The 11,703-nt window shown below is 55.5% G+C and overlaps 1 protein-coding gene across 2 annotated transcripts in view; it reads right to left on the bottom strand.

Annotated features, from left to right (window-relative positions):
• Positions 1-171: 171 nt before the first annotated feature.
• ARHGAP39 (Rho GTPase activating protein 39) overlaps positions 172-11,703 on the bottom strand; it is a 108,109-nt gene continuing 96,577 nt past the window's right edge. The window contains exons 7-12 of one of the 2 annotated variants that reach the window (XM_049632702.1): positions 8,046-8,138; positions 4,726-4,799; positions 3,134-3,333; positions 2,290-2,381; positions 1,790-1,959; positions 172-1,704 (exon numbers count right to left, since the gene is read on the bottom strand). In XM_049632702.1, coding sequence (XP_049488659.1) covers positions 1,510-1,704; positions 1,790-1,959; positions 2,290-2,381; positions 3,134-3,333; positions 4,726-4,799; positions 8,046-8,138 — 824 coding nt within the window. In that variant the 3' untranslated portion in view covers positions 172-1,509. The remainder of the gene's footprint in view (positions 1,705-1,789; positions 1,960-2,289; positions 2,382-3,133; positions 3,334-4,725; positions 4,800-8,045; positions 8,139-11,703) is intronic. The other variant, XM_049632703.1, reaches the window with a different exon arrangement.

Below are 11,703 nucleotides of genomic sequence, written 5' to 3'. Positions count from 1 at the left end.
CCCCCCCCCCCCCCCCCCCCCCCCCCGGCATTCTCCTCTGGTCTGTCCACCCAGGTGACTGTGCCAGCCCACAGGCTGGCTTATGTGGTGGGCTGCCCAACCCCCAAACCAGCCCCCTGCAGCCCTGCTGCGACTGGAGGAACAGGAGTCGACAGAAAGTGACCATGGCTCTCAAGTGTCCATATGTATTTTATTCACACAAAGTGTTGTCACCTCTTGAGTCCATGCGTCAGAGCCAGAGTCTGTGGCCGGGCCACCCACCCCAGGCCCGGAGACCACCCGACTGAGGACGCTACCTCAGGGAACACCCGGGCCACGGCAGGGCTGGGCTTTTTTGTTTTTAATAAATAAAAACTCAACTCTAAAAAATATATATATATATGTATATATATATAAACTGGGGAGAAATTAAGTTTTACAATTGGAACTCAAAATTCCAAAATGGAAAATGTACAAACTGAGAGTCTAGGTACTTCCTACCCCCAGCTCTGGCCTTGAGGAAGGGCACTCCTGGGCGCTCCCTGGTTCCCCAGCTTGGGGTTCCTTCCCTCTCTTCTACTGCAGGTCCCAGATGGGGATGGGGCAGGGTTTGGTTTTTGGTCAGGAGCCAAGAAAGTGGCGAAGAAAATGAAGGAGTGAGATCAACTTGCTCTGCAGAGGACAGGCTAGGACGGCTCAGAGATAAATAGCATTTGGGTTAAAACTATGTCATTAGCAAATTTAGTTCTTATATCTTTCCCTCTATATCTCTATACACAGGCGGGTTGGTGTGCTGGATAGATTCTGAATTTATAGTTACACGAAGAAAAAAATACTCTTGCCCCCCACCCCCACCCTGCCCCAAGAATGCCTGCTCAACCCTGCCCCCGACCCCAGAGGACTTTGGTTTGGGGGCCCCTCCCTACCTAGAGAGAGCCTGCCAGGCCCTGCTCTGGTGATGGGACAGCCCAGTGCCCTGGGGCCCCCAAATTCCCACGGTCTCCACGTTGGAGGCCACAGGTGGCAGGGGGCAGGAGGAGGCTGCAGGCCAGGAAGGAAACAGAGGGGAACCGGGGAGGGGCAGAGGAAAGAGGGGCAGCCGGGCAGGGTCCAGGCCAGGGCCAGGCTGAGCGCAGGAGCCCCAGCTCCAGGGGAGGGTGGCATGTGCTCTCGGGCCGGCCGGGAGGGGCAGTGTCACTTGGCTCCAGGAAACAGAAGGCACTTTCTCGGGGCTGACCGGCCGGTGGTGGGCGGGGCGGTGCCCACAGATCTGGCCACGAGGCAGCGGGGTGGGAGGGGGGTGTGCGGACAGAGACGCCCTTCCCAACCCCTCTGCCCTGGCTGCGACCTCAGGCCCGGGGCCTGGGTGGGAGAGCTGGGGGCTTCCAGGGCTGGGGCGGGCATGGGCGGGGCCTGGCATGCTGCCTCCGCGGCTGGGGCGTTCCCTCCCCCCTCCCGGCGTGCTCCCCTGCCCGGGCGCACACCCGAGCGTCGGCTCTGTCCCCACCCTCGGTCCTTGGGACCCACGTGCTATAGCACGCCCTCCATGAAGCTGGTGTCCAGGTGCTGGATGAGCACGCGTAGGAATGACATCTCCTTGCGAGTGTTCTCGAAGATGACGCGCGGGTCGTCCGACCGGCAGCGCAGGCAGTTGGGCGCCATGACCATGGCCAGGTTGCTGACATCCATCTTGGTGATGGCCACGTTGGCTGGCTGCACGAACACCTGCGGAAGGGAGAGGAGGGTGGGCCCAGGCTGGCGTGTTGAGTGCTGGGGGAGGGATGGGGGGGGGGAGTGCCCCACCGCATACCTGAAGGAAGCGGATGAGGTAGCACAGCACCAGGCGGTTGATGCGGGGCAGCGAGTGCACCACGGCCACGGCGGCCTCAGGGCTCTCGTAATGTGCGATGCACTGCTCGTAGAACTCGTGCGGGATCAGGGGCTCTTCCAGCTCCCGATACCACAGCTTCAGCAGCGACGCTACAGACACAGAGCAGGGGGGAGGGGGAGGGCTCAGCCCAGCCTGCTCGACAGGCACCCCTGTAGTGGGAGCGAGGGCGAGGCAGGGGATGTGTCGGGGAGGGGAGGCAAGTGGCGTGACCAGACTGGAAAGAGTCCACCTAGCCCAGGTAGGCTGCCCAGGCCGGCCCTGGAGGCCTGGGGGATTGTGCAGGGAATGAAGGAGGGCTGCAGGAAGGAGGCCCCAGGGGAGACTCTGATGGGCAGGGGGTGTCTGTGCTGGAAATGGACCGGGAGCCACACTGTTCCAACGGCCCAGACCTGCTCCAGCTCCTAGGGGAATGGGCTCACCAGGGACGTGGGGGTCCTCCAGGCCTGTAGGCACCTTCCACTGGTCTACCTGTAGCTTCAGGGCGTTCACTTCATCAATGTCCCCAGGAACTCTGTGGAATACACGGGTGAGTCTCACCGAGTTGGAATCTGTCTTGCCCTTGATCAGGCGCCTCCCCATTAGACTGGCCTCTTTTCCACCAGGGAGAGAGGTGGCTTGGGGCTCCTACCCCATGCATGCTGACTGCTGTCCCTCCCCACTCTGCTAGCCACCCCCGTGCGGATGCCATTATCACCGAGGCCACTGAGGACCAAACCCACAAGCCTGTTTCCCCAGCTGTTCTCTTGGGGCGTGGGTGGAGGGCCTTGTACCATTCCCCCTGCAGGGCAGGAGCTATCATCCCTATTCACAGGCGAGCGAGCGGTCTGCTTGCTGTTGCTGTGTCTTTCTAGGCTCATGTCTTTGGCTCTGCCTGTGGTTGCTGTCCAAGTGCCTTCTGGGACCCTGGTGGCAATTTCTGCTCGGGAACGGTCTCTGGCTGACCCCCCTGCCTAAAGTCAGGCGTGCTGCCATTCAAGGGGACGACTCTCTGACTTGCTTCCTAAGGACAGGGCCCTGCCCTGCCTCTTCAGGCTACCTAGTGGCCCATTTGCCCCAGGGTGTCCCTCCCCACCTTCAGATGACGGCCTCCTGTGGAGGGCCTCTCTGGCTACTCCCAGGCAGGGGCATGGGTCTGGACCCCAAAACCCAGGGCTGAAGCACAGAGGTAGGCCCAGTGGTCCTGGTGTCTGACGGCTCCTGCCTGCCTGACACACAGTGCAGCCACCCGAGGCTCCCACACCCAGGGCCCAGGTTGCGGGGCACCTGAAGATGCCTTCCGTCTGGTCACCGTTGAGCGCTAGCACCTCCTCAGACAGACGTGTCTGTACCCAGGGCAGCTGCCGGTCAGGGTAGCGCTCCTTCTGCAGGCTCATGACCTCCTGCAGCGCGCTGCCAAACATGGATGGGCTGAACACAGCGTTCTTGGCGTGCCGGATCTCCTCCACGTTGGGCTTCTTCAGCCCCTGCCAAGATAGCCCAGCTCTCCATCTTGGTGTGGCCCCACTGCCCTGCTCCCAGCCTTCCCTGTGCCCTGTACCCCTCCCAGGGCTGCCTCTGGCTCGGCCACCCTCCCTTCTCCCCTGTCCTCTCATCCCCGGTAACTCCAGACATCTGCCCAGTCAGAGCTGGCGGTACCCGCAATTCCCTGGTCCCCAAGTCACTGGGGGAGGGGCAACATGCTGGGCCACCTACACTGTCCCAAATTTTTAGGTGGCCCTTGTTGGTCACACAGGAGGAAGAGGGGAAGGACTCCTGGAATGAGAGCTGCCTGTGGCAGTGGGAAGCCCAGGCTGGCTGACCTGGACCATGTGAGACCACCCTGGGGTAGAGGTGAGGGGGGAAAGCCTGAGGTGGGTACAGGCAGCAGCTTCTAGAGGCAGGACTACAGAAGTGCATTCGAAGGGAGAAGGGGAAGGGACAGCCAGGCTCCAGGACAGCTGCCTTCAATAGTTGGGGAAAGGTCTGGCATAGGAGGGCCTGAGGGCTTCCTGGGTAGGGGTGGGGTGGTAGGCTGAAAGGGAGGAGGGAGTGGACAGAAGGGAGAAGATGGCCACAAATCCTAAGATCAGGGAACAAGGTCCAGATGTTTGGTGTGACTGAGGCCCCTCTACGGGTGCCGCGAAATGTGGGCTCAGGGCAGGCAAGATGAGAGGTTGTGGGAGGGGTGTGGCTGTCCAGCTCTGCCAGGCAGTAAGAGGCCCCAGCAGCAGAATGGGGGCCAGGGAAGTGGCTAGGGGAGCACACTACTGGGACCACCCGCACAGCTACCAGTGGGGGGTCTGGGCTCTTGGACCATCATGGCCAGGTGGGTGGCCCAGTGTGAGTGAAGGGGCACATGGTCGTCTTCTGAGCCCGCCCTGCATTCCAAGGCTGGGCCTCCCCTGGGTCCAGAGGCAGTCTGCCAGGGTGGGAGGGTCCCTTCTGGGAAGGGTGGTCTCTTAGCCTGCCCACGTGCTGTGCCTTTCTCTGCCCCTCACCCGCACCAGTATGACGGCAACAGGCCTGGGGCAGCTGGTGCTGCTGCGGCAATGCGTCCCACCCTCACTTGGGCCGGCGCCCTGATGCCCTGGCCTAGCTACACATCCCTTTGCCTGCAGTGGCTCCTCAACTTGCGGTGCAGACCCTGCCCGAGGCCTTTCCCAGCTGCCTGCCTAGGTAGGCTCCCTGGAGCACTTTCTGTGCTGTGAACTGTCACACGCCCCACCCCGAAGCCGAATGTGCAGGCTGGGCTCAAGGGGAGCGGGACACTCAGTAGGGTGTGAGGGGTGGCTTGCCAAGGCTTCCTTCTGGACCCTGCCTGGGGGTCACCGGCATAGCCTGCCACCCCTGCCTGGCTGTCCTAGGGGAGCTCGTACCTTTTTGGCCCCCGTCAGGGCCGCCTTTTGCAGCTTGTGGTAGCAGTACTTGGCGTATGTGCTGATCGCCACCCCTGGAAGAGAGCAGGTTCTGGTCGGCTGGGTGTGGGTGCGCGGGGCACAGAGGCTAAGAGAAGCAGCAGCAGGGGTGAGGAGAGGCAGCTTCTGCAAGAGCCCTGGGGGCCCGGGCCAGTGGGTCCTCACTTTTCTGGGCTAGGTCCTTGAAAGCAGAAACCCACATCGAGAGGCCAGAGGGACTCCCTCGCCTCAAGGAGCCAGGCTTGGGAGGCGACTCCTCTGCCAGCCCACCCACACTTCCTCACGGCCAGGAAGGGCAGGCTGGGAATGAGACTTATCCCCACTGAGTCACAGGCAGGATAGGGCAGGACCTGGGCCCCGGGGTCTCCAAACCCATGCTCCCCTTGCAAGTTAGCCCCGAGGAGCCCCTGACAAGGGTCATTTCCACAGGCAGCAGGGCTAAAGGAGCTTAGTGCCCTCTGCCTTGGTCCAGCACTGGGGACGGGGCTTTGGGCCAAAGGTCCTGCAGCCCTGCGTCCAGCCAGGGATGCTGTGTAGCTGTGGTAGAGGGGCCTCAGCCTGCCGCGCCCCATCCCTGTCTGTTGAGGGCTGTGTGGACAGGAGTCATGGAAAGGGAAGCCAAGGAGATGGCTGCAGTGGAAAAGGGGATGAATGTGGAGAGAATGCCCCATGTCCCAAGCTTGGGTGTCAGTGGGAGGGCCACGCCACAGAAGGACACCTTTAAATTCTGCCCGAGGGCTGAAGGCGGCTGGGAGAGGGCTTTTCTAAACTCTGCCCCTGGCAGAAGTTCTGGCTAGTTGTCATGGGGGTGATGGCTCTGGTGGCGGTTTGAGGGCAAGAACCTCAGGGAACTTGGCCATGAGGTTCTCCAGATACAGAAATGAGGGGAAGGAGAGAAGCACAAGGTGGGGAGGAGGGAGAGGTAGTGGGGGAGGAGATCCCACACAGGGTGGGTTTGAAATGTGTGCAGCATCTTTCCTGGTGAAGGGGAGGGGGGTGGTGGGGAAGGGAGGGAAAACAGAAGCAGCGACAAGACCACGAACACGCAATGACACGGAGCCCAGAGGAGCCATCCAGGCATAGGTGCCAAGGACCAACAGACAGAAAAGCTGTAACGTGTGCCTCCAGGCTCAGGACTGGCCCCTTCTCTGGAAGGCCCTGCCCCTGCTGGGTCCACCTGCCCCAGTGCCTGCCGGCCAGAGGGAGGCCTCTACACCCAAGTCTCAAATCCAAATACCCCCATCTTCTTTTAAGGGAAGCAGTTTCTTGTGGACGTTCAAGCACATGGGGGTCTTTGGACCTCAGTGTGAAAAACATAAACATGGCTTAATGGAAATCTTTTTGAGTTATCCCAAGATAGTTTTATTATTGTAAGTGGTAAGGGGATTCTTTTTTAGAGTAAAGTGAAAACAAACATTTCTTATTCTCCCTGGAGAATCTGTTTCCCTATGGTCCCGGGGGGATCCACAGATCCCTGGCAGAGAATCCTAGCTGCTGCCTCTGACAGGCCAGCTCAGGACACAGCACCTAGAACCTTCTGCCACAGGCCGACCTGGCCTCTCTGGGCAGGCTGTCAGGAACCTGGAAGGCAAAGGGGGCCTTGGGCTTTACACTGGCCACCAGGAGCCCAGAGAGCACTTTGTAGCAGGCAGCAGACTGGGTAGGGCCTAGCGAATGCCTCCTGTCTCAGGGCCTCTCCAACAGACTGTGGTCTGAAGATCCTGAGGCTGCCACCTCTCAGTTGGTAACCCTGGTCAGAAGGCAGCCTTTCTGGGCCTTAGCTTCTTCCTCTGTAGGATGAGACAAGGACACCTACCTCACAGGTGCCCATAAAGGGCTGACCTTGGGGTCTGGTGCACAGCTCAGCAGCTGCAGCTGCGGGTATCACAGGGAGGACCAGGGCTGTGGCCATGTATGCCCAGAGTCCCAAGAGCCCCTCTGCACCCTGTACTGCCGTGGACAGAGCTCCCCAGGCCGGGACTGAGGGCTGTCTGCTGAGTGCCTGGGAGGATGTGCAGGGCCTACGGCCAACCCAGGGAGACTCTCACGGTGGTGTGGGGTGCTCTGCTTTGGGCCCACTGACCTGTCCCAGCCTTGCCAGGACACGCCATGCCCAGTCTTTATGTGGGGAGATGGTGGCCCCAAGGGGACTGACAGAAGCAGCTGAGTCTATGCTGCTATGCCAGGGATCCAGGCCTGCCCTGGGGCCTTAGTGCCCCTGAGCCCTGGCTTCAAGCCTCAGAAGCCGCCGGATCTGGCCAGAACCTGCCACTGCCACCTCTTGGCATGGACACTGCTGGGTCCCAGGGCTTCTAGCTCCCTCCTCACTACCCAACACCATCTTGGGCTGTAGTGTCCTGCTTAGCCCAAGCCCAGGCCCACAGGAGCCCATTCGCTGTGCCCCCAGGCCCACCTGCCTGTGGCAACACGACTCGTGAACAGGCTCCGGTAGGAGCTCAGAGCCCCTCCACTCCGTTCCAGATGGGTGTGGCCCAAGGGCAGTTGAAAATTGTGGACTGCAGCTTCCCCTTTGTGTCCAAGGGCAGCATGCATCCAGAGAGCTTCCCAGAGGAAGGGGTGTTGAGGCTGACTGGTATTAGAGAAACAGAAATGGGGCAAGTCTGGGGAATGAGTTGTGTGTACCAAGGCTGAGGGAAGTGCCAGGGGTGGGGCAGGGGCTGGTCCCAGAGCCCCGGTGCCAGGAAGGGAAGCTGACAGGACAACAGTGAGACCACCAGCTCTCCCAGCAAGGAGGGTACAGTTTTGGGTTAACAGGGCTTCCGTGGAGCTTGGACAGCAGCAGGATGGGGGTGTGAATCTTGAGCCAGGCCCAGGAGAAGGGCAAGGCTGGTGGGGTTGGTCGGAAAACCCATGGGCTCCCACCAGGGAAGCAAGGCTAGGGTGGCCTGGGTTGGAGGTCAGGACTGGGCAGGCACTGGCCCTCAGGGCACTTCCTCAGCAAACACTCACCTAGGGGGGCTTTCGCAGGCCTTGCCCAGTTCGTCCTCACGCCCCTCCCCACTGAGAGCCCAGCGTGAAGTTGGAAATTGTTCTGCAGCACCTCGGAGAAAGGCGCAGGGCAGGTGTGGCCTCTCCCAGGACCCTCTTCAGTGACCTGGGGCCTCCGGCTGGCTCAGGAGGCCGCAGGCCTGATGGTTAGTGCCACCCCACCAACACCCCTTCCAGCCCAGAAGCGGTTAGAGAAAGGAGGCCAGGCGGCCTAGGCCGGAGAGCAGAACTGTGCAGACACAGCGCACAGGGGCTGTGGGGAGAGGCCCTACCATCCGGCTCCTCAACATAAGGCTTGGGTTTCTTTCTCAACTTGGACTTCTTCTTAGTGTTCCTTTCCAGGAGCGCTTTCATATGCTGCGTCACTGGGGAGCAAACAGAGCCATGAGGACCACAGAACACAAAGCCAGGAATGCATGCCCACGCGGGTCGAGATGTGGCTGGCGAGGAGGCCCCTGGGCCTGCTTGCGGCTGACCCCCATCAGCTGGGAAGGTATTGCACCCCTGCTGGGTTCCTCAAAGGGAAACAGGGCCATGGCCAATGCCCAGCTGGGGCTGAGGAGCACCCAGCCCAGCAGTGATGTGGTGTGTGTGGTTGTGTATGGGAACGTGTCTGGACCATGTGACCCGGGTAGGTACTGGGGCCCTGCTGAGCACTGTCAACCAGAAAGCTGGCTCTGTTCATGCTAGAGGTGGGCAGGAAGATGCAGGGGAGGTGACCCTGGTCAAGAGAAGAGAGGCAGCCAGTGCCTGACCCTCTGGCTGGCTGGAGGAGCCCCCAGCCCAGCCATCTGGCTCCTAAATGGCTGCACTCAGGGGTCCCAGGCTCCTGAGCTGGTGCTGGAGAAGGTGCTGAGCAGCACAACAGGCTTCTGGGGTTGATCTGGGCATGCCTCCCACTCTGTGCAAAAAAAACCTTACCACTGTTGATAGGGAGCCCTTCGCACCCCCTCCATCCTGAGCTCTCTGGAAGGGAGTCTCTATGCACAGCCCACACTAAGGTTGGGAGTTTCGCTCTTCTCTGACAGTGGACCATTTACACAAATTATGTGTTATTCTTCTGCACAGGAGATTGCTATCTTACCTATCATTTATTTTTATCACTAAGGACTTGTGGGCGTATCATTTCACACTCTGAGTTATAATCCAATACGACTACATTTTCCCTCAACTGCTCCAGCTTTGGCCACTGGGAGCCCTTTCCGTTGGCTCCTGTGTCCTGACACACCCTGCCAACTCCCCGTGGCCCCACCAGCACTTTCTGACTTGGGCACTGCATCGTGTACACTCCCTGCACCGGCCCTAGATTCAGCTGTTTTTCCAAGGAGCCCTGGTTCCTTGCAGTGGAAAATGGTATTAGGAACCAAGATCTGGGTGTGAGGTGCGCTCATTGCTTTTGGGGTGCTGACAGAGCTAGTAAAGATACATTTGTACACTAGCCCCTGTATATGCACATCCCTCCAATATCCCACACCAATACTTCCAACTGTGATCCGCCACCACAGGACCCTCTAGACTCCTCTAACTCATTTGTAACTGTTGTATCTTTTTACTCTCTGAACAGTGTCTTTTGAAGAGGAGATTTAATTTTGTTAAACTCCAATATATCAATGTTTTTTTCTTGTAGATGGTGCTTTAAGTATCACACATAAAAACCTTTCCCTAAGTCAAGAAAAACTTTCTCCTGTGTTTTGTACTAGTTTTATAGTTTTAGGGTTTTTTATTTGTTTGCTTTTTAAATTTAGGTTTAGGACTTTCCTTTTTTGTTTGTTTGTTTTGTTTTTTAAAGTTTATTTGAGAGAGACAGACACAGCATGAGCAGGGGGTGGGAGGAGAGGCGGGTGAGAGAGAATCCCAAGCAGGCTCTGCACTGTCAGCCCTTGAACTCACGAACTCACGAACAATGAGATCATGACCTGAACCGAAACCAAGAGTCGGACACTTAACCAACTGAGCCATCCAGACACGGCTACAGTTTTTTAGGTTTTATATTCTGGTTTATGATCTGAGGTAGCTTTTGCATACAACATAAAGTATGGGTTGAAGCTCATCTTTTTATGCATTTGGACATCCACCTGTCCCAGCACCATTTGAGGAAAGCACTATCCTTTTCTTCACCGAAGTGCCTTTGTATCTCTGTGTAAAACTGGTTGATCATATATGTCTGAGTCTAGTTGTGGACTCTATTCTGTCCCACAGATCTACTATCTACCTTTACAGCGACAGCTTATTCTCCTGGCTACTATAGCTTTGTAGCAAGACTTGAAGTAGGGTAGGGTTAGTCCTCCAAATTTGCTCTTTTGTTTCAAAGGTTATTTTGGCTATTCCAGGTCCTCTGTATTTTCTATGGATTTTAGAACCAGCCTGTTAATTTCTAAATTAGGATTGAATCTATATATCAATTTGGGTGGAAGTAACATCTTGACACTATTGAATCTTCTGATTCATAACATGGTATTTCTCTCCATTAACTTAGGCCTTCCTGACTTTCAGCAATGTTTGGGAGTTTTCATTGTAGAAGTTTTAGAAATCTTTTGTCAGATTCATCCCTAACTTTATCATATTTTTTAAATGCTACTTTGGGTTTTTTTTTTCTTTTTTTAAGATTTTATTATTTCTTTTATTAAAAAATTTTTAATGTTTATTTATTTTTTGAGAGACAGAGAGTGTGAGCTGGGGAGGGGCAGACAGAGAGAGACACACACAGAATCCAAAGCAGGCTCCAGGCTCTGAGCAGTCAGCACAGAGCCCAGTGCAGGGCCCAAACCCACAAACCGCAAGATCAAGACATGAGCAGAAGTCTGACGCCTAACCGACTGAGCCACCCACGCGCCCCAAGATCAAGTGATCTCTATACCCAATGTGGGGTTCAAACCCATGACCCCAAGATCAAGAGTCGCATATAACACTGAGCCAGCCATGTGCCCCCAGATGGTATTTTAAAAATGTTTATTTCCAGTAGTGTGTTGCTATTATGTAGAATCATGATTAACTTTTATATTGGTCTTATTTCCTACAACCTTGCTAAACGCACTTATTGTAGTATTTTTATGGATCTAATAGAAGATTGTGTTGCATGTGATTAAAGAAAATTGCACACTTCCTTTCCAATTTGGATGCCTTTTCTTTTCCATGACTTTGCACTGTCTAGGCCTCCAGCATGATGTATAGTAGATGCAGTGGGGTTGGGGGTTCTTGCCTTGTTCTTGATCTTGCGGGGAAAGCATTCAGTCTTTTATCATTATGTATGGTGCTGGCTAGAGGTGTTTCTTAATTGTGGTAAAATATAACCATGAAAATGTAGCCATAGAGCCATTTTAAGTGTACAATTTAGTGGTATTAGATCCATTCGCAATTTCACGCAGCCATCACATTTATTCCTAAAATCCTTACATCACCACAAACAGAAACCTTATACCTATTAAGCAAAAACTCTTCATTTACCCTTCCCCAGCTCCTCGTAACCTCTAATCTACTTTCTGTCTCTATGAATTCGCTTATTTTAGATATTTCATAAAGGTTGGATTATACAGTATTTGCCCTTTTGTATCTGGCTTCTTTCACTTAGAATAACTTTTCAAGGTTCTTCTGTGTTGTAGCATGTAACAGAGCTTCATTCCTTTTTATGGCTGAAAAATATTCCATTGTATCAACAGACCACATTTTGCTTATCCATTCACCTGCTGGACACCTGGGTTGTTTCCACTTTTTGGCTACTGTGAATAATGTTGCTATGAATATTGCTGTACAAGTATCTGTTTGACTTCTTACTTTCCATTCTTTTGGGTACTGAAGGGTTTTAAAAAATATTTGCCTTTTATCTGGTTGAAGAGGTTCCCTTCTGTTCCTAGTTTGTTTAGAGTTTATATCAGGAATGGAAATGTTGGATTTTGCCAAATGTTTTTTCTGCACTTATTGGGATGATCACAT

The sequence above is a fragment of the Panthera uncia genome, chromosome F2, assembly GCF_023721935.1.
Source record: "Panthera uncia isolate 11264 chromosome F2, Puncia_PCG_1.0, whole genome shotgun sequence".
Lineage (NCBI taxonomy): Eukaryota > Metazoa > Chordata > Mammalia > Carnivora > Felidae > Panthera > Panthera uncia.
The sequence above is the reverse complement of the archived record's forward strand: the minus strand, read 5'-3'. Positions and strand labels throughout refer to the sequence as shown.